The sequence below is a fragment of the Mobula hypostoma genome, chromosome 21 (genome assembly GCF_963921235.1).
Source record: "Mobula hypostoma chromosome 21, sMobHyp1.1, whole genome shotgun sequence".
In the NCBI taxonomy this organism is placed as follows: domain Eukaryota; kingdom Metazoa; phylum Chordata; class Chondrichthyes; order Myliobatiformes; family Myliobatidae; genus Mobula; species Mobula hypostoma.
In genome coordinates, this window is record NC_086117.1 from 3174279 (window position 1) to 3196093 (window position 21815).

The following is a 21815-nucleotide window of genomic DNA, read 5'->3' on the forward strand; positions in this document are numbered from 1 at the left end:
AAGTGGAACAGGTCAAAAGCTTTAAGTTCCTTGGGGTCAATATCACAAATGACCTGACTTGGTCCAACCAAGCAGAATTCACTGCCTAGAAAGCCCACCAGCGCCTTTACTTCCTGAGAAAACTAAAGTAATTTGGCCTGTCCCCTAAAACCCTCACTAATTTTTATAGATGTACCGTAGAGAGCATTCTTCTAGGGTGCATCACAACCTGGTATTTAAGTTGTCCTGTCCAAGACCGGAAGAAGCTGCAGAAGATCGTGAACACGGCGCAGCAGATCACACAAACCAGTCTTCCGTCTTTGGACTCACTTTACACCGCACGCTGTCGGAGCAGTGCTGCCAGGATAATCAAGGACACAACCCACCCAGCCAACAGACTTTTCGTCCCTCTTCTCTCCGGGAGAAGGCTCAGGAGCTTGAAGACTCGTACAGCCAGATTTGGGAACAGCTTCTTTCCAACTGTGATAAGACTGTTGAACGGATCCTGACCCGGATCTGGGCCGTACCCTCCAAATATCCGGACCTGCCTCTCGGTTTTTTTGCACTACCTTACTTTCCATTTTTCTATTTTCTATTTATGATTTATAATTTAAATTTTTAATATTTACTAATTTTTACTATTTTTAATATTTGTAATCCAGGGAGCATGAAGCACAGAATCAAATATCACTGTGATGATTGTACATTCTAGTATCAATTGTTTGGCGACAATAAAGTATAAAGTATTGGAGGAGGTCTGCTTGTCTAATGCCTCTGTTCAAAGACAGTTGGTTTAATATCTGTGATGAAATGGCTAGAGTTAAAGTTCACAATCTGTCAGGCTGTGAGCTTTGTATCATACTGCTGCCTCTAATGTTGAACTCTTGAAGATGAGAGAGAGAGAGAGAGAGAGTAGAGAAACCAATTTAGTGTAGACTGGAAAACGAACATTTCTGAACAATAAATGGCAGTCACCTGGATTCAGGGGCACTTGAAGTTATTTATTAACAGTTTGGATTCTGCTGAAAATTACCAGTTTCTACACGAGTGTCTCTCTGTATTGTTTTAGCTTGTTTTATTTAAATTGATTTTGCAAATTTGTTGTAATGTTCTACATAGCCTTGACTGACGTGTGAGTTAGGAGGTGCTTGCTGAAGTGGTTACAAACAGGAAATTGATAGTTTTTCAAAATTAAGTGCACAAGCACTTGACGGGTGAAATAGGAAGGAGGCCCAGTTTCACAGAAGATATCATTTTGAAAGTTTCCCTAGCAAAAAAAAATTGAAGTTGCTGCTGACCCAAGCTTACATAGAACTATTGAATTATAGCTTGTACTTCCTGAAATATTTCGTCATGGTGCACTGAGTGAAGAGAGAGCAGAGTTGTCTACGGGAAGGCTGGAATGAATTTGGTCTGTAATCCGTGATGGATCATAGCGGTGGTAGCAGTACTTCAGGAAATGGGCTATTCTGGTGATCGTGTTTGACATCTTGATTTAAAAGAACGTGAGCTGATCGGAGTTCTTGTGCTATATCAGTAATTTCTCTACCGTCGATAAAGAAAATTTGGGAAGATTAAATGAGAAGCGAAAGAACAGCAGTCACAACAGCCATCGTGCTTCTGGAATCTTTGTCTTTTCATGTCTGTTGTTATTGAAATGAGGGACTGTTTCTCAGAACGGTAATCAGTAAAAGTGGTGACGTTTTAAGGATTGACGGACAGTCGTTTGTATTTGTAAAGCCTGTGGAGAAATTAGTGCTGCCTCATCCCTTGGAAATCACCATAGCAACTCTGGCCTAGCTTTACCTTTGAAATTCATGAGGGCGAGGAATCGGGTGGTGGGAGGGGGGGAGGTGAACGTGACTCAGGAGCTTTAGGCCATTGGTCGGGTACTTCAGTGATTCGCCGGTGCTGAGCAGGTTTTTTTGGAAGAAGGTTGGAGCTGAATGAGAATGAAAGGCCTTTGTCGAGTGTGTTGCAGCAAACTGCAAGGAAACCAGCGTCGCTGGATTTTCAACACCTGTACCAAGAGAAGATTACAAATTGTTTTGTCCTATGTGTTGGGTTATAACATTAGACGTGACGGCCAAGGGGAGTTCGTATGCAGTAAATGTGCCTTCATGTTGGAGAGGGTGATCAAATATGATATTGTTATTGCTCGTGTTAAGACTGTTTCCAGTGAGAGGCTACAAATGTTAGCAGCAGAAAAAGACCAATTAATTCAATGTATTGTGCACTTGTACTTCAGGCACAATGAAATTTTTAAAAGTTCCTGTCATACAGAAGCAGGCCTTTCTCTTGAAAGTTCTAATCAGCCCTCTGTACAGTATGGCTTGCTCCTCGAAGATGAATCCATTTTGTCTGAATTTTGGATACCAAAGAAGAGTAGCAAGAAAATCCTGGGCTGCTCAAACTGCTGGCGTACCTTTACTGAAGGGCACAAGAAGAGATGGTGTCTCTGTTCTGAGTCGGTTAGAATAGCTAACGTATTCTGTGACTTGGTGTGTTCTACTCCTATGCGGGCCATGCAAGGAGACTTGAGAGGAGATGAGGGTTCACAAAGCCATTCACAGAGTTTGTGCTTTGATTTGGTGCCGAGAAGCCCGGCCTCTGTGGGGAAGCTGTCCGGTCGTCTTTGTACTAGCAATTTGGAAACTGAGAGCACGCCGGTATTAAATCCCATCAAGCTTGATTGGAACATCAGAGAATCAGAAAATTTTCAGCTGAACTCCAAATTGACTGAAAATTCTCCCTCAATGTCACAGTCCATTGGAAATGCAATTTGGAAAATTAAGCATGTTCAATACAAACCAGTGACATTTTTCCCCAAGAGCAGGATACCTAGACTTGTGCCACTTTCTACATGGACACCGACACAGGGATACAACATTGCAGCAGATGTTCAAGGAGGCTGTAACCCTGACAGTACAACATCTGAGCAGGAACTGTGGAATGAGCTGGAACATGACTCTTCTTTCAAATCTGAGGTAGATAAACAGAGTATTGTGTGCATTTGAACTAAAATTAACAAAATTGTTTGTAACTCAAATGAGAACTTAAGAGATAGGAGCAGGAGTTGGCCACCTGGCCTGTCGAGCAATTACTCCATGGCACAGAATTAAGCTGCTCAGCTCATTGGGTTTTTAGTTATTTATTTTTAGTTAGAAATACAGTGCGGAACAGGCATTCCTGACCCTTTGAATCACTGCCCAGCAACCTACCGATTTAGCCCTAGCCTAATCAAGGGATAGTTTGTAATGAGCGATTTAACCTACTAACCATTGCATCATTGTACTGTGGGAGGAAACCCACACGGTCATGGGAAGGACGTACAAACTCCTTACAGACCGTCCAGGAATTGAAGTCGAAACTCCAGAACGCTCTGAGCTGTAATAGTATTGCGCTAACCACTATGTTACGGTGGTGTCCCTGGGTTCACGTTGGTTCCCATAATGGAACTAGTAAGTTCCTCTGTCATCCTAACTTCTGGTGCTGTTTGTGTGGAGTATGCACGCTCTCCCTGTCACACCTAGGTTTCCCTTGGATGCTTCATTTTCTTCCCATAGTCAGAAAAACATGCAGGTTCGTGGGTTAATTCTTCTAAAGGCCATCAAACCTACTGGGGCGTAGGCTGCCGAAAGCAGCTTGCCACAGTCCTTTATCCTGCCCAGTCTTTCACGTCCAGGTGTAGCCCATCTATTCTAGGTGAAGATCCTTCCTCTCCCAAGGATGAGATCTCTAGAGCTTCTGGGTTTTTCGGTAGCTGTGTGTTTTTATGGGATTGGATTTCAAGCCCCACGCACAATGCTTCTCCTTTCACAGCCAGGCTTGGGACCATCCATGGCAGTGATCATGCCCAACCCTCTTCCTTTTGCAGCCGGGCTTGGGTTCGTCCATGACGGGATATATTTCCAACCCTCCTCCCTTCACATTTGGGCTTGGAACTGTCCATGGTGGAGCTGGTGGGTTAATTGGCCACTGCAAATGGTGCAAGTGTGTGGCTGGTGGGTACCTGGGAGTATAGCTTACAGGGAAATTTTATGGAGGCTTGTGGGTGCTGAATGAGCAATTATAAACTAAATGGGCAAATATCCTTCAAATGGGAACATAAAATATTATTCAATCAGTGTCTCTTCATTTTTCCTTGTAGCCCCATAACTTGTTCTTTCATGTATTTAGACTCAGAATCGGGTTTAATATCACTGGAATGTCACGCAATGCGTAGTTTTGCGGCAGCAGTACATTGCAATATGCAATAAACTATGAATTATAAAATATTCTAAAGAATACAAAAAGGAGCAAAAATAGTGAGCTAATGTACATGGGTTCATTGTCCATTTAGAAACCTGGCGATGGGGAAGAACCTGTTTCTAAAGTGTTAAGTCTGTGTCTTCAGACACCAACTTCCTTTGATTCTTTTTGCCATTAACCTACAGAGGGGTATTTTACAGTAATCAGTTAACCTACAGTGTGTCATTGAGTTGTGGAGGTAAATGGATGTCCACTTCAGCAATGTTATCTCAGTACTTCCAGACCACTTCCTGATTTACCATATCAGTTGACAGGTCATTGATCATTAGCTATTCTGTTGTCACCTTTTTGGGCTCTGTTTCTTGACTTGACCCTCAGTTTTCCTGCTTAAAGAACCATGGGCTGTGTCTGTTTCTGACTGCATCTTCCGCCATTTTGCAGTGTTATTGTTCTTTGAAGCCTATTGACCACATGCCTCTACTGCCTCATTTCTTGTTTTCATTTTCATTCCAATCTGATGGAACAAATATCGATTTCTCCATCTTCTGATCATTTTTCTCCCTCCCACATCCCCCCTTTCATTCCCTCACTCTGGCCCTCTTAGCTCTTCTCCTCGCTGTCTATCACCTCCCTTGGTTCCCCTCCTCCCCTTTTGCCAATGAAAGGGTTATCATATGAGGAACGTTTGATGGCTCTGGGTCTGTATGCGCTGGAGTTCAGAAGGATGCGGGGGGGGGGGGTGGATATCTCATTTGAAGCCTTTCAAATGTTGAAAGGCCTGGACAGAGTAGATATGGAAAGGATGTTTCCCATGGTGGGGAAGTCTCGGACAAGAGGGCACAGCCTCAGGATAGAGGGGCGTCCATTTAAAACAGAAGTGGAGAAATTTCTTTAGTCAGAGATTGGTGAATTTGTGGAATTATTACCATGGGCAGCTGTGGAGGCCAGGTCTTTGAGTCTATTTAAGACCGAGCTTGATAGGTTCTTGATTGGACCTGGCATCAAAGATTATGGGGGAAAGGCCATGGTGTGAGGCTGAGGAGCAGACAAAAGGATCAGCCATGATGAAATGGTGGAGCAGACTTGATGGGCCAAATGGCCTAATCCTGCTCCTTTGTCTTATGGTCTTGTGGTCCACTCTCCTGTCCTGTCAGATTCCTTCTTCTCCAGCCCTTTGCCTTTTCTACCTATCACTCAGCTTCTTACTTCATCCCTCCCCCCCCCCCCACCTGGCTTCACCTATCACTTTCTATCTTGCCCTCCTTTCCTACACATGCACGCATACTCGTGCTCTCATGCTCTTATTCTGGCATCTTCCCTCTTCCTTTCCAATCTTGGTGCGGAGTCTCAGCCTGAAACATTGACCATTTATTCATCTCCATAGCTGCTGACTGACTTCTTGAGTTCCTTGAGCATTTTGTGTTGCTCTTCATTTTTATATGCCTGTTTTTTATATGACTGACTGCTTATTCCTGCAAAGAGATGACAACCCTCCCCTCCCCAATATTTCTTCCCTCTCCTCTCGTGACTGTATCTCCACCTCCATTTCACTTCGACTTCGTTATGGACTAGTTTTTCCTCCCTCTTGATAGTTTCCTTTTAACTTTTGTTTTGCATGAATCAGTTTGGTGTCTGTAGGCCAGAATCTGTCTGCTGGAGGCCTTTCCTGGTGTTAAAGGACTGGGTGGGTGGGTGAGAGGACAGGGCTTGTATTCCTGTTGTTGTTTTGTTGCCTGTGTTCTATGTTTTTCTGCCAAGCATTGTTGACGTGTTATGTTGGCATTGGAATGTGTGACGATATATGTGATGTTGTGGGCTGCCATCAGCACGCCCTCACGTGTGTTGTTTAACACAAAACGCATTTCACTGTTTCAAAGTGCATATGATACATAAACTTGAATCTTGATTAATGGTTTATTAGTTATACACTAACTGAGCCAAATCTGTCATAAAAGGCTCCTCAAACAGTATGCACATAATGACTATATACATGAGCATCTTGCACAGATTGTTCCAAGGAACCTCACAGAGAAACCACAAGACAAGATATGATGGAAACAAGTGTCTTGAACAGCATCACACACAATGCTGGAGGAACACAGCAGGCCAGGCTGCATCTATGGAAATGAGTAAACAGTCATGTTTCAGGCTGAGACCCTTCATCAGCTAACTTGCAATTCTACGTTTAAAATTAAGAATTTTTGAATTTCTAATCACATGTAATCTGGCAAGATTCCGACTGTCTCCCTAGCTATGCTTTTCATAATTTTATAAATCTCTTGGGTCTCCCCTCTACTTCTGCTCTAGGGAGACCAACCCAAGTTTGTCCAAACTGAACTTGTAATTAGTCAATATTTTTGACTTTAACTTGTAAGCAGCCCCTAAAAAGTTTGATGTCTCTTGGCTCTGTATGTACATGTTGCTAGGGGATAATGAATGTGTATTACTTGCCACTCTACCATGCTACTTCCTCGGTCTTCTAGCACCTCAGACCATTCGGGTGAATGTATTGTCGAGTAATAGATACTGTGTACCTAGTTCTTTCCTCACCATTGGGCACATCTACAAAGATCGCTGATACAAGAAAGCAGCATCCATTATTAAGGACCCCACCTTCCAGTTCATGCTCTTTTCTCACTGCTGCCATTGGAGCAATGAGACCCATGGTGGGTCTCATCAGCAAGAATGATGAGTCAGCATACAGAGAGGAGGTGCAGTGGCTAACGGACTGGTGCAGAGCCAACAACCTGTCTCTGAATGTGAACAAAACAAAAGAGATGGGGTTGTTGACATCAGGAGGACACGGAGCGAACCACTCTCTGCTGAACATCGACTCCTCCGTAGAGATCGTTAAGAGCACCAAATTTCTTGGTGCTCACCTGGCAGAGAATCTCACCCGGTCCCTCAACACCAGCTCCATAGCAAAGAAAGCCCAGCAGCGTCTCTACTTTCTGTGAAGCCTGAGAAAAGTCCATCTCCCATCCCCCATCCTCACCACATTCTACAGAGGTTGTATTGAGAGCATCCTGAGCAGCTGCATCACGGCCTGGTTCAGAAATTGCATCATCTCCGATCGCAAGACCCTGCAGCGGATAGTGAGGTCAACTGAGAAGATCATCAGGGTCTCTCTCATCACAGACATTTACACCACACGCTGTATCCGTAAAGCAAACAGCATTATGAAGGACCTCACGCACCCCTCATATAAACTCTTCTCCCTCCTGCCATCTGGAAAAAGGCACCAAAGCATTAGGGCTCTCACAACCAGACTATGTAACAGTTTCTTCTCCCAAGCCATCAGACTCCTCAATACCCAGAGTCTGGCTTGACACCAACATACTATACCCTCTACTGTGCCTACTGTCTTGTTTATTATTTAGGTAGTGACTGCACTGTTTTGTGCACTTTATGCGGTCCTGGGTAGGTCTGTAGTCTAGTGTAGTTTTTTTTTCTTACGTAGTTCAGCGTAGTTTTTGTATTGTTTCATGTAGCACCATGGTCCTGGAAGACGTCTCATTTTTACTATGTTCTGTACCAGCAGTTATGGTTGAAATAACAATAAAAAGTGACTTGACTTGACAGGAGGTACAGGAGCCTCAGGACTGGCACCACCAGGTTCAGGAACAGTTATTACCCCTCAACCATTAGGTTCTAGAACCAGTGTGGTAAGGCTCTGAAAACCTGTGCCGATCAACTGGTGGCAGTATTCAAGGACATTTTCAACCTCACTGCTACATGCAGAAGTTCCCACTTGCTTCAAAAAGGCAACAATTATACCCGTACCCAAGAGGAATAATGTGAGATGCCTTAATGACTATCGTCCTGTAGCACTCACATCTACGGTGATGAAATGCTTTGAGAGGTTGGCCATGACTAGACTGAACTCCTGCCTCCATAAGCACCTGGACCAATTGCAATTTGCCTATCGCTGCAATAGGTCAATAGCAGATGCAATCTCAATGGCTCTTTACACGGCTTTAGATCAACTGGATAACATAAACACTTACGTCAGGATGCTGTTCATCGACTATAGCTCAGCATTTAATACCATCATTCCCACAATCTTGAATGAGAAGCTACAGAACCTGGGCCTCTGTACCTCCATCTGCAATTGGATCCTCGACTTCCTAACAATCTGTGCAGATTGGTGATAGCATCATCTTGCTGACGATCAACACTGCACTTCAGGGGTGTGTGCTTAGCCCACTGCTCTACTCTCTCTACACCCATGACTGTGTGGCTAGGCGTAGCTCAAATACCATCTATAAATTTACTGATGATAACAACCATTGTTGGTAGAATCTCAGATGGTGATGAGAGGGCGTACAGGAGTGAGCTATGCCAACGAGTGGAGTGGTGTCGCAGTAACAACCTGGCACTCAATGTCAGTAAGATGAAAGAGCTGATTGTGGACTTCAGGAAGGGTAAGATGAAGGAACACGTACCAATCCTCATAGAGGGATCAGAAGTGGAGAGAGTGAACAGTTTCAAGCTCATCTGGTCCCAACAGATTGGTGCAGTAATAAAGAAGACAGGATAGCGACTATACTTCATTAGGAGTTTGAAGAGATTTGGTATGTCAACAAATCCTCAAAAACTTCTCTTAATGTACCATAGAGGGCATTCTGATAGGCTGCATCACTGTCTGGTATGGGGGGGTGGTGTCTACTACACAGGACCAAAAGAAGCTGCAGAGGGATTCATCTTGGGTACGAGCCTACAAAGTACCCAGGACATCTTCAAGGAGCGGTGTCTGAGAAAGGCAGCATCCATTATTAAGAACCTCCAGCACCCAGGGCATGCCCTTTTCTCACTGTTACCATCAGGTAGGAGATACAGAAGCCTGAAGGCACACACTCAGCGATTCAGGAACAGCTTCTTCCCCTCTGCTATCCGATTCCGAAATGGACATTGAACCCTTGGACACTACCTCACTTTTTTAACCATATAACTATTACAGCACCGAAACAGGCCATCTTGCCCCTTTTAGTCCATGTCGAACGCTTACTCTCACCGTCCCACCGCCCTGCACTCAGCCCATAACTCTCCATTGTTTTCCTGTCCATATAGCTATCCAATTTAACTTTAAATGACAACATCGAACCTGCTCAACCACTTCTGCTGGAAGCTTGTTCCACACAGCTACCACTGTGTGAGTAAAAAAGTTCCCCCTCGTGTTACCCCTAAATTTTTGCCCCTTAACTCTCAACTCGTGTCCTCTTGTTTGAATCTCCCCTACTCTCAATAGAAAAAGCCTAACCACGTCAACTCTATCTATCCCCCTATAATTTTAAATACCTCTATCAAGTCCCCCCGCAACCTTCTACGCTTCAAAGAATAAAGACCCAACTTGTTCAACCTTTCTCTGTAACTGAGGTGATGAAACCCAGGTAACATTCTAGTAAATCTTCTTTGTACTCTCTCTATTTTGTTGTTATCTTTCCTATAATTCGGTGACCAGAACTGTACACAATACTCCAAATTTGGCCTCACCAATGCCTTGTACAATTTCAACATTACATCCCAACTCCTATACTCAATGCTCTGATTTATAAAGGCCAGCATACCAAAAGCTTTCTTCACCACCCTATCCACGTGAGATTCCACCTTCAGGGAACTATGCACCATTATTCCTAGATCCCTCTGTTCTACTGCATTCTTCAATGCCCTACCATGTATGTCTTATTTTGATTAGTCCTACCAAAATATAGCACCTCACATTTATCAGCATTAACCTCCATCTGCCATCTTTCAGCCCACTCTTCTAACCGGCCTAAATCTCTCTGCAAGCTTTGAAAACCTACACCACCACCTATCTTAGTATCATCTGCATATTTACTAATCCAATTTACCACCCCATCATCCAGATCATTAACGTATATGACAAACAATATTGGACCCAGTACAGATCCCTGAGGCACACCACTAGTCACCTGCCTTCAATCTGACAAACAGTTATCCACCACTACTTTCTGGCGTCTCCCATCCAGCCACTGCTGAATCCATTTTACTACTTCAATATTAACACCTAACGATTGAACCTTCCTAACTAATCTTCCGTGTGGAACCTTGTCAAAGGCCTTGCTGAAGTCCATATGGACATCATCCACCGCTTTACCCTCGTCAACTTTTTTCAAAAAATTCAATAAGATTTGTCAAACATGACTCTCAATGCCCAAATCCATGTTGACTGTTCCTAATCAGACCCTGTCTATCCAGATAATTATATATACCATCTCTAAGAATACTTTCCATCAATTTACCCACCACTGATGTCAAACTCACAGGCCGATAATTGCCAGGTTTACTCTTAGAAGCCCTTTTAAACAATGGAACAACATGATCAATACACCAGTCCTTTGGCACCATCTCCGTTTCTAATGGCACTTAAAATATTTCTGTCAGAGCCCCTGCTATTTCCACACTAACTTCCCTCAAGGTCCTGGGGAATATACTGTCAGGACCTGGAGACTTATCCACTTTTATATTCCTTAAAAGCGCCAGTGCTTGCTCTTTAATCATCATAGTTTCCATAACTTCCCTATCTGTTTCCCTTACTTTACACAATTCAATATGCTTCTCCTTAGTGAATACCGAAGAAAAGAAATTGTTTAAAATCTCCCCCATCTCTTTTGGCTCCACACATAGCTGTCCACTCTGATTCTCTCAGGGACCAATTTTATCCCTCACTATCCTTTTGCTATCAATATAACTGTAGAAACTCTTTGGATTTCTTTTCACCTTACTTGCCAAAGCAACCTTGTATCTTTTAGCTTTTCTAACTTCTTTCTTAAGATTCTTTTTACATTCTTTATATTCCTCGAGCACCTCATTTACTCCATGCTGCCTATATTTATTGTACATATCTCTCTTTTTCTGAACCAAGTTTCCAATATCCCTTGAAGACCATAGCTCTCTCAAACTTTTAACCTTTTCTTTCAACCTAACAGGAACATAAAGATGCTGTACCCTCAAAATTTCACCTTTAAATGACCTCCATTTCTCTATTACATCCTTCCCATAAAACAAATTGTCCCAATCCACTTCTCCTAAATCCTTTCGCACCTCCTCAAAGTTAGCCTTTCTCCAATCAAAAATCTCAACCCTGGGTCCAGACTTATCCTTCTCCATAATTATATTGAAACTAATGGAATTGTGATCACTGGACCCGAAGTGCTCCCCAACACAAACCTCCGTCACCTGACCTATCTCATTCCCTAACAGGAGATCCAACACTGCCCTTCTCTAGTTGGTACCTCTATGCATTGCTGCAAAAAACTATCCTGCACACATTTTACAAACTCCAAACCATCCAACCCTTTTACAGTATGGGCTTTCCAGTCTATGTGGGGAAAATTAAAATCTCCTATAATTACAACCTTGTGCTTACTGCAAATATCTGCTATCTCCTTACAAATTTGCTCCTCCAATTCTCACTCCCCATTAGGTGGTCTATAATACACCCCTATAAGTGTTACTACACCTTTCCCATTCCTCAATTCCACCCAAATAGCCTCCCTAGACGAGCCCTCTAATCTGTCCTGCCAGAGCACCACTGTAATATTTTCTCTGACAAGCAATGCAACACCTCCCCCTCTTGTCCCTCCGATTCTATCACACCTGAAGCAACAAAATCCAGGAATATTTAGTTGCCAATCACACCCCTCCTGCAACCATGTTTCACTAATAGCTACAACATCATACTTCCAGGTATCAATCCATGCTCTAAGCTCATCCACCTTTCTTCCAATGCTCCTAGCATTAAAATAAATGCATTTAAGAATTTTTCTGCTTCTTACTCTGTTTATCACTGACGGTGGAAACAACTTTACTATCTCCTTTTTCTTCCTTCTCCCCTACATCTGTTCCTACACAATAGTTCCCATTCCCCCCTTGTATCTAGTTTAAATCCACTGGAGTGTCTCTATCAAACCTACTTGCAAGAATATTTGTCCCCCTCCAGTTCAGATGTAAACCATCCTGCCGGAACAGGTCCCATCTTCCCTGGAAAACTGCCCAATTATCTATAATTCTGAAGCCCTCCCTCCTGCACCATGTCTTCAGCCACGTGTTGATCTGCGCTATCTTACTATTTCTAAACCTGCCTGCATGTGGCACTGGTAGCAATCCTGAAATTGCTATCTTGGAGGTCCTGTCCTTTAACTTGGCACCTAACTCCCTAAACTCGCCTTTCAGGACCTCCTCACTGTTCCTACCCATGTCATTGGTCCCTACATGGACCACAACATCTGGCTGCTCACCCTCCCTCTTGAGAATACTGAGAACTCGATCCGTATTTAATATATATTATTTCTGTTTTTGCACAATTTTTAATTGATTCAATATACATATACTGTAATTGATTTTTTTTGTTCTATATTATGTAATGCATTAAACTGCTGCTGCTAAGTTAACAAATTTCACGACACAGGCCGGTGATAATAAACCTGATTCTGAACTTCTCTCACTTCAACTCTGAACTGATTCTACAACCTATGGGCTCACTTTTAAGGACTCTGCAACTCATGTTCTCAATACTTATTATTTATTATTATTATTTTGTTTTTTCTTTGTATTTTCACAATTTGATTGCACTTTGGTTGTCATTTTGTTGAGGTTTTTATTGATTATAGTGTGCTTCTTTATTTATAGTGTATACCCACAGGAAAATGAATCTGAAGCTGGTATATGGTGACATATGTACTTTGATAATCAATTTACTTTGAACTTTAAAGAAGTTTTATTTTTCACATGTATATCAAAAAATCCAGTCAAATGTATCAGTTGCATCAAAGACCAACACAGTCTGAGGATGTGCTGGAGGTGGCCTGCAAGTGTTGCTACGCCTCTGGTACCAACATGGCATGCCCACAACTTACTAACCCTAACTTATACACTTTTGGAATGTGGGAAGAAACCAAATCACCGGGAGGAAACCCATGTGGTAATGGGAAGACATTTTCTTTTTGCTTTCTCTTGCAGAACCTAGCAGAGAAACAGAGGCAGCTAGGGCAGTTGGAGGTGGAGGCTAAACAGCTGAAAGCCGACCTCGAGATGGCCGAAACTGCAAACAGTACTTTACAAGAAAAATTAAGGGAAGCAGATGCTGCAAATGAGGTACCAATCCTGTTTTATCTTTTCTCCTGAAGCATGTTAAGTATGCTTTGGTTTTAAATGTGTTTTTGGTCTTTCCAAGAATTTATTGATTAATTAGAAATCAATTGAAAAGTGTTGGTAGAATCTCAGGTGGTGAAGAGAGGGCATACAGGAGTGAGATATGCCAACTAGTGAACTGGTGCCACAGCAACAACCTGGCACTCAACGTCAGTAAGACGAAAGAGCTGATTGTGGACTTCAGGAAGGGTAAGACGAAGGAGCACGTACCAATCCGCATAGATGGATCAGAAGTGGAGAGAGTGAGCAGCTTCAAGTTCCTCGGTGTCTCTGAGGACCTAACCTGGTCCCAACATATCGATGTAGTTATAAAGAAGACAACACGGCGGCTATACTTTATTAGGAGTTTGAAGAGATTTGGCACGTCAACAAATACACTCAAAAACTTCTATAGCTGTACTTTGGAGAGCATTCTGACAGGCTGCATCACTGTCTGGTATGGAGGGGTTACTGCACAGGACCGAAAGAAGCTGCAGAAGGTTGTAAATCTAGTCAGCTCCATCTTGGGCACTAGCCTACAAACTACCCAGGACATCTTTAGGGAGCGGTGTCTCAGAAAGACAGCGTCCATTATTAAGGACCTCCAGCACCCAGGACATGCCCTTTTCTCACTGTTACCATCAGGTAGGAGGTACAGAAACCTGGAGGCACACACTCATCCATTCAGGAACAGCTTCTTCCCCTCTGCCATCCGATTCCTAAATGGACATTGAATCTTTGGACACTACCTTACTTTTTATACTATACAGTTATTTTCTTTTTGCACATTCTTTTATATATGTTCAGTTTACGTAATTGATTTACTTGTTTATTATTATTTTTTCTCTCTGCTGGATTATGTATAGCATTGAACTACTGCTGCTGCTAATTTAACAAATTTCACGTCAAGTGCTGTTGATAATAAACCTGATTCTGAAACAATTTGATTTCCAAGGAAAGCTGGTGGATCATAAACTAGTTTTCATCAGATTAATATCTATGAATTTTTTTTGTGTGCAGGCTCTTCAAGGACAGGCTAATGACAAGATGAATGAGCTGGCTGCAGAGAAGCAGAACAGTCTGAAACGTGATAAAACCATTCAAGGACTGACTTTGGCTCTGAAGACTAAGGATAGTGAGGTCTGTGTCTCTCAAACTGAAAATTTTCTGCCTTGTTTAAAAGTCTTTGAAAGTTTTACACAAACAATTCATTTTGGACATGTAATTAATTTCCTCTGTTTGAAATCAGATCAAGGAGCTTTATCATGAGATTGAAGAGCGAGATAATGCCCTGGTTAAAGCGAGGGATTCATTACATAAAGCCCAGCTGCAGAAATTTCAGGTACGATCCAAAGCTGCATAATTCTGTTCTGGAGTCCCTTAGTTATATGGTGCCTATAAAATGTGTCCACCCGTCCCCAGACCCCCAGAATTTTTAATGTTTTATTATTGTACAACATTGAATCATGGTGGATTTCATTTATCCTTTTTAACACTGGTTAATAGAAAAAGGCTTCTTTGTGTCAAAGTGAAAACAGATCTCTACAAAATGATCTAAATTAATTACAAATATAAACCACAAAGTCAGTGTTTGCATAAGTATTCACCCCTCTTTAAAATGACACACCAAATCATCACTGGTGCGGCCAATTGCTTTTACAAGTTACATGATTAGTTAAAGGGAGATCTGGTTTTGGAGATCTGTGTGCAGTCGTCATGCTTCAGTTGACTGTATCTGGTGAGCCAGCATCCTGGCAAAAACTACACCATGAAGATAAAAGGACACTCCAAGCAACTCCGCAAAAAGGTTATTGAAAAGTGCAAGTTAGAAGATGGACACGAAAATTTCCAAGTCATTGAATATCCCTTGGAGTACAGTTAAGCCAATCATCAAGAAATGGCAAAAGTACGGCACAGCTGTAAATCTGCCTGGAGCATGCTGTCCTCAAAAACTAAGTGATCGTACAAGAAGGACTTGTGAGGGAGGCTACCAAAAGACCTAAGACAACCCTGGAGGAGTTACAAGTTTCAATGGGAGGGACTGAGCATTTAACAACTGTTGCCTGGGTGCTTCACCAGTCGCAGCTTTATGAGAGGGTGGCAAAGAGAAATGCAGCAAAATACAGGGACGTCCTGGAGGAAAACCTGATGCAGCCTACAAGAGCACTGCGATTTGGGAGTAGATTTGTTTTCCAGCAAGACAATGACCCCAAGCATAAAGCCAAAGCTACACAGGAATGGCTTAAAAATAACAAAGTTAATGTGCTGGAGTGGCCAAGTCAGAATCCAGACCTTAATCTAATTGAGAATTTGTGGCTGGACTTGAAAATGGCTGTTCACTTACAATCCCCATACAATCTGACAGATCTTGAGCAGTTTTGTAATGAAGACTGGGAAAAATTGCAGTGTCCAGAATCGCAATGCTGGTTGGGACCTATCCACACAGACTCGAGGCTGTAATTGCTACCAAAGGTGTATTTACTAAATACTGACTTGAAGGGGGTGAATACTTGTGAAATCAATTATTTTGTGTTTTATATTTGTAATTAATTTGGATCACTTTGTAGAGATCTGTTTTCACTTTGACACAAAAATGTCTTTCTCTGATCATTGTCAAAAAAGCCAAATTAAGTCCACTGTGGTTCATGTTGTAAAACAATAAAACATGAAAACTTCCGGGGTGTGGGGAGGTGACTACTTCGTGTATGCACTCTAAGACTATTGAACGGTTTTATAAAATCTAATCTTGTTATGGTTTGCACCTCTATTCTCTGTAACTGTGTTTAGAGATGAACTTTGTCGCTTGCTCATCGGAACTTGCAGTGAAATGCCTATTTAATGTCAAATCAGACGAGCAAGGTTTGTGTCCCCATGCTTCTGGCTCCAACTAGCCCTGACTGTATGCTTTGGAATGTGGGAGGAAACAGGAGAACTGTGGGGGGGCTTTACTGCCCTGGGGAGAATACACAACTCCTCAAAAACAGAGAATTGATCCCCAATCTTAAAGCTGGCATGTAAAGCATTGCACTCATTGCTGTGCTACTGTGTCGCCCTTTATTTTGCATTCTCTTATTGTTTTACCTCGTATTAATTCGGTGCACTGTTGTTACAGGATGACGGTAAGAGAATGAATATCAGGGATAATAATCAGCTGTGATTGAATGGCAGAGTAGACTTGATGGGCTGAATGGCCTGATTATGCTCTTGTGTCATATGTTAATAAAATGATCTGTATGAATGGTATGCAGGACAAGTTTTTCACTGTACATGTGACAGTAATAAACCAATCTGCCAGATTTCACATTTGGGCTTTTTCAATCTTCAGGGAGCAGAAGAATATCAAAGTCTGCTTGCTGAGAAAGAAGGTGAGCTTGCTGAGAAAGAAGGTGAGCTTGCTGAGATTCGGGCTGATCGTAACGGGAAAGCAGTGGAGGTTCAGAAGCTGCGAAAAGCACTGAGCCGGCGAGAGCAGGAGCTGAAGGATTTGACCGAGATGAAGGTTAAGCTTGAAGAAGAGGTGGAAGATCTGCAACTTCAGAAAACAAAGAGTGACAAGACTATAAATGTTGGTGTCTATTCTGTAAATGTGTTTCAAGTTTATTATCATCTGACTGTACATGTATACAACCAAATGAAACAATGGTGGACTCCCAAAACATGCATCTCATACAACACATAAAACAAAGTATTACCATAAATTAAGCTAATAAAATATAGTGTGAAAAATGCACGTAGTGCATAGCAGAGGTAAACAGCTTGCTTTCCTAATGATGAGACCTTGATGGTGGCTGGGTAGTCATTAGTCTCTCAGTCTGAGGGAAGAAGCTGTAGCCAGTCTGGCAGTCCTAGTCCTGGTGCTCCTGTACCCACTTCCCTGACGGTAGTAGGTCAAAGCAATTGTGGTATGGGTGGTAATGGTTCTCAACAATGCTTTGGGTCCTTCATTTACAATGCTCCCAGTAAGTATCATAAACAGGGGTGAGGGAGACCCCGGTAGATTCTCCTGGTAGTTTTTACTATCTGCTGTAGGGTCTTGCAGTCCAATGTCTTGTAGCTTCCGTACCACAGAATGGTGTAGCCAGACAGGATACTCTTAATGGTACTCCTGGAGAAAGTTGTTAGAATAGGAACGGGGAGCATTGCCTGCCTTAATCTCCTAAGAAAGTGTAGATGGTGCTATTTGAAGTTACTTTTCACTGTCACCATAACAACAAAATATCAAATCCTGTAAAAGTCCTCTCCATTCTTCTTAATTTATCAAAAGTCCCAAAGTATTTCATGTATTGAATTGCTTTCAAATCCTCTTTCAGTATGACTGTACACAGCTGTTTTTGATAAGTTTCATCAGATGTTTTTGTAAATGAGGGTTTTCAATTATTTCTATAATTTATATTTTTCCCTAATTGTCTGATGCACCATTATTATCATAAGTTCAATTCACTCAGTAAGAGTTTGTGTTGGTACTTTTGATTTAATTGGGCCTACCTACTGAGTGACATTCCCATATTTCATTTTGTATTACCTCTAATGCTTTAAATTTGACCTCACCCAAATTATAATGAAGCACAGTGACATAAGAGCCTGCAGTCTGGTGGAGCTATGAGTCTTGATGCAGGCGTTTGACCATGAGACATCCTCTACAGAAATAATTTCTTAAGATACCAAACCTCATTCACATTTAGTTACATTTTTTCTATAATATTTTGATTCCTGGTGTTTTTTTTTATTAGGGTACTAAATCTGTTGCATTTCAACTTTTTCCCTCAACATCTGGTTTAGATCTAAAGCCACCTCTTACACATCAGACTTTCCTACATGAATAATGAATAATTGTATGGTGATTAGCCCATACACATTAAATACTTTTACAAAACTATAGACAGCAGATGATCACCAAACATCTAGTTTTGAACCTGATCAGATTATTAGTATAGGCATCCGTTAGTCTCATGAGACCATGGATTTGCTCCTTGGAAGGTTTCCAGGGCGCAGGCCTGGGCAAGGTTGTATGGAAGACCAGCAGTTGCCCATACTGCAAGTCTCCCCTCTCCCCGCCACCGATGTTGTCCAAGGGAAGGGTATTAGGACCCATACAGCTTGGCACCAGTGTCGTCGCAGAGCAATGTGTGGTTAAGTGCCTTGCTCAGGGACACAACACGCTGCCTCAGCCAAGGCTCGAACTAGTGACCTTCAGATCACTAGATGAACGCCTTAACCACTTGGCCACTTACTGTCTAAGAATAAATTAAAGTGCTTGAGGTATTTTTTCCTTGCAAGCAGTTTTTAAACATATAAATAACCTCTGAGGCTAGCTCAGCTCTTAATAAATGGATTACTATCAGTTGCACTGCCTGTTGGTGACTCTTTCTGTATTCTCTATGCTGTTGAATAAAATATTTTCCAAATCAGCCAATAACATGTCCCATCTCCACTGTACAATGGGATACTATATCTTAGGTGTAGGCGTGGGAATCTTAAAAGGAACCTTCTAGCTTCAAAGTTAAAAACTAAAATGCAACGGTGTAAATTTTCTGCTTTCACATTTAAGAGTTAATCCTTTTGCTAATTGCACAGTTTTTACAAACAAATGGCAGGAGAATCTCAGCAGGTCAAGCAGCATCTGTCTCCCTTTATTTCAATGTGTGTAAAATATTGTTTCCCTTGCTGTCTGCAGGATATTCAGAATCACGTTCAGAAGTTGGGTGCCGAGTTGGTGGAGAAAGAGGGTGCATTGGAGCACCAGTACGAGTCTCAGTTAACCGAGAACAAGCAGAAACTGCAGAGCCAGGAGCTGGTTATTGAGCGGTTAACGGACAGCTTAAACAACAAGGATAGGCTCCTTCAGGTGTGGGCCAGCAAAACCATTGACCCAAAGTAATCTCATTAGATACAAGACTGAAATGAATGTTGTATAATACTTAATGCAGTTTCGTAGGAAGCTAATCTGAACAATTGCTCTTCAGCTGTGTGTCAGTAACTGATACCTACTGAATATATTCCTGAATTGTAAAGATGAGTCTATTATCCTTGGTAATTGGGATGGATTTTTATCTGGCTATATGTAAGTAGAACTGAATATGTTTATGACATATGGCTAACTGAAAGGCAATATTTGCACTTTGAATAGATAGGATGTGGAAAAGAACTGTTTAGTTAGGGATAAATTGCAGTGTCATTTAAATACTGAGAAAATAAAGTTGTATTATGTCATTTTTGGCTTCCGTTAGCTTCTGCCCTGTAGTCTCCCTTGTTTCTCCCTAAGCATCTTCAATACACCCTTGGTTCCAGAAAGATCTGTGCCACTCTTGAAAAATTCTCGTTCACCCAATTAAAAATCTTCCTGGTATATAGTTTTTTATACCAGGGTTTGTATTGTAGCAAGCCACATATGGGAAATTACATATTACACCAATACAATCTTAATTGGAACAATTACCATAAACTGCAGAATAATCCATTGAGAGTGACTTCATTTAATAACTGTAAAAGTGGCTTGTGTCTTAATTGATTCATTAACAAGTGAACATCACGTTCCTTTCATAAAATTTAGAATGCTTTCATTGAGAGAGAAGTAAACTGTTCAAAATTTAGTTGTTAGATTTTGGTATCTAAATAAAGTTAGTGGGACTTCAAACCCTCAGGCCAATATTGTTGATATTTAATTATCCCTAGGCTTTTGAACCAGCATAGAGCCTACTTCGGATACAAGCTTTGAAATTAAGATGACACAAAGTCGTTAGTGGGTGCAGGTGTTAATAATTGAACCTAGTGATAGCTCAGCCTTTATCTTGCAGTTATTGAATCTAAGTACTGACTACACTTTCCTCCTTTCCTTTCTCTCTCTCTCTCTCTCTCTCTCTCTCCACCCATACACAGGAATACATGGAGCTGCTAAAAGGAGTTCCACAAACAGCTGATCAGAGTCCAAGTGGAAAGGATGCTTTATTAGCTAAACTGCGTGATCGTCTGAGGGAGAAAGACATAGCTCTCGAGGTACTCCCTACAGCAAATTCAACACGTAGTTAGTTTTTGTCTAGATGTGTTTCGGACAATGTTATGTACCAGTTCAAATTCTAAGGCCTGCCACAAAACGGTTTCATTTACAGTACTGTGCAAAAGTCTTTCATTCACAATGTCATGAAATTTGTACATAAAATTACTACAGTACTGTTGCTAGGGTATTTAAGACTTTTGCACAGTACTGTAGTAATTTTATGTACAAACTTCATGACATTGTGAATGATATTAAACATGATTCTGTTCTGGGTCTCCATTGTGGACTGAAAGTGGGAAGGGGGCAGAGAGAGGGAAATCATTTTTGGGAAAAAAGGGAGGGAGCAGGAGGCACCAGAGACATTTTGTAATGATCAATAACCAATTGCTTGGAACCAAATGACCTTGCCTGGTATCTCAGGGCAGGTGTCTGCACCTGCGGTACTCTTCCTCCCCCCCCCCCGGCCCTGGCACTCCTTCTCTGCCATCGTTCCCACACCTCTCCTGTGGCACTCTTTCCCCGCCCCCCATTCCCAACATCCTTTAATCCTGCCAGGCTTACAAACTCATTCTCCACTCCAAGTTGACAAATACAGTACTGTGGAAAATCCTTGCGCAGCCTAGCTATATATACGTGCCTAAGGCTTTGGCACAGTACCGTGCCTACAAAATTTTAAATTCTGGTTTTAACTCTTTACAGTGGTAGTGACCCTGTTTCAATTTTGCTGCTGTGTCTAAGGAGTTTGTACGTCCTCCCCATGTGGGTTTCTTTGGGGTGTTCTGGCTTTCTCTCGCATTCCAAAAACATTGGATTAGGTTAGTGATTGGTGAGCATGCTGTGTTGGCAACAGAAGCATGGCAACACTCGCAAGCTGCCCCCAGCACATCCTTGGACTATGTTGTTGACACAAAACGACTCATTTCACTGTATGTTTTGATGTACACGTGACCGATAAAACTACTCTTTATATCTTTGAGACCAAGAGAATCCAATCTCATTGTAATGCCTTTGGCATAAATTGGCCTTGCATTGCCATTTTAAGGAGGGAAAAGTTTTCTGTTGGGATTATGTCTTAGATCAACATCCTGCTTCAAAGTGCTTGTGCACTGATGTCATCTGAAAATTCTTCTGCAACACTGTCACAGTATTTCCTTGGTAAAATAAGTCACTCTTTCTGCTTTTAATTTTTCCCATTCATTTTAATGGTTCTTTTAATTTCTCTTTAAAGCAAACCCTTGATCAGAAGTATGCAGCTCTCGATGAAAAGGAAAATGAGATTCAGCAGTTACATTTGGCTTTGAGAGAAAAGGAACACAATTTTGATCAACTGAAGAGTCTTCTAGCCAATCGTGAAGAAACCATTAATGTAGGTATTTTGTTAATAAGGCTGAAGTGTTTACTGCACGACTAAATTTGTGCCTAAGCTTTAAACCTGACT

At 41.8% G+C, this 21815-nt stretch overlaps 1 protein-coding gene across 10 annotated transcripts in view; it reads left to right on the top strand.

Annotated features, from left to right (window-relative positions):
• Positions 1 to 21815, top strand: part of LOC134359737 (myomegalin-like) — a 208087-nt gene that overhangs the window by 71073 nt on the left and 115199 nt on the right. For 6 of the 10 annotated variants that reach the window (XM_063073301.1, XM_063073302.1, XM_063073305.1 and 3 more), the window contains exons 1-8: positions 1839 to 2966; positions 13213 to 13347; positions 14404 to 14523; positions 14633 to 14725; positions 16709 to 16948; positions 19058 to 19228; positions 20260 to 20376; positions 21606 to 21743. In XM_063073301.1, coding sequence (XP_062929371.1) covers positions 1926 to 2966; positions 13213 to 13347; positions 14404 to 14523; positions 14633 to 14725; positions 16709 to 16948; positions 19058 to 19228; positions 20260 to 20376; positions 21606 to 21743 — 2055 coding nt within the window. In that variant the 5' untranslated portion in view covers positions 1839 to 1925. Of the gene's footprint in view, positions 1 to 1837; positions 2967 to 13212; positions 13348 to 14403; positions 14524 to 14632; positions 14726 to 16708; positions 16949 to 19057; positions 19229 to 20259; positions 20377 to 21605; positions 21744 to 21815 lie in introns of those variants that run through there. The other 4 variants (XM_063073304.1, XM_063073303.1, XM_063073310.1 and 1 more) reach the window with 3 other exon arrangements.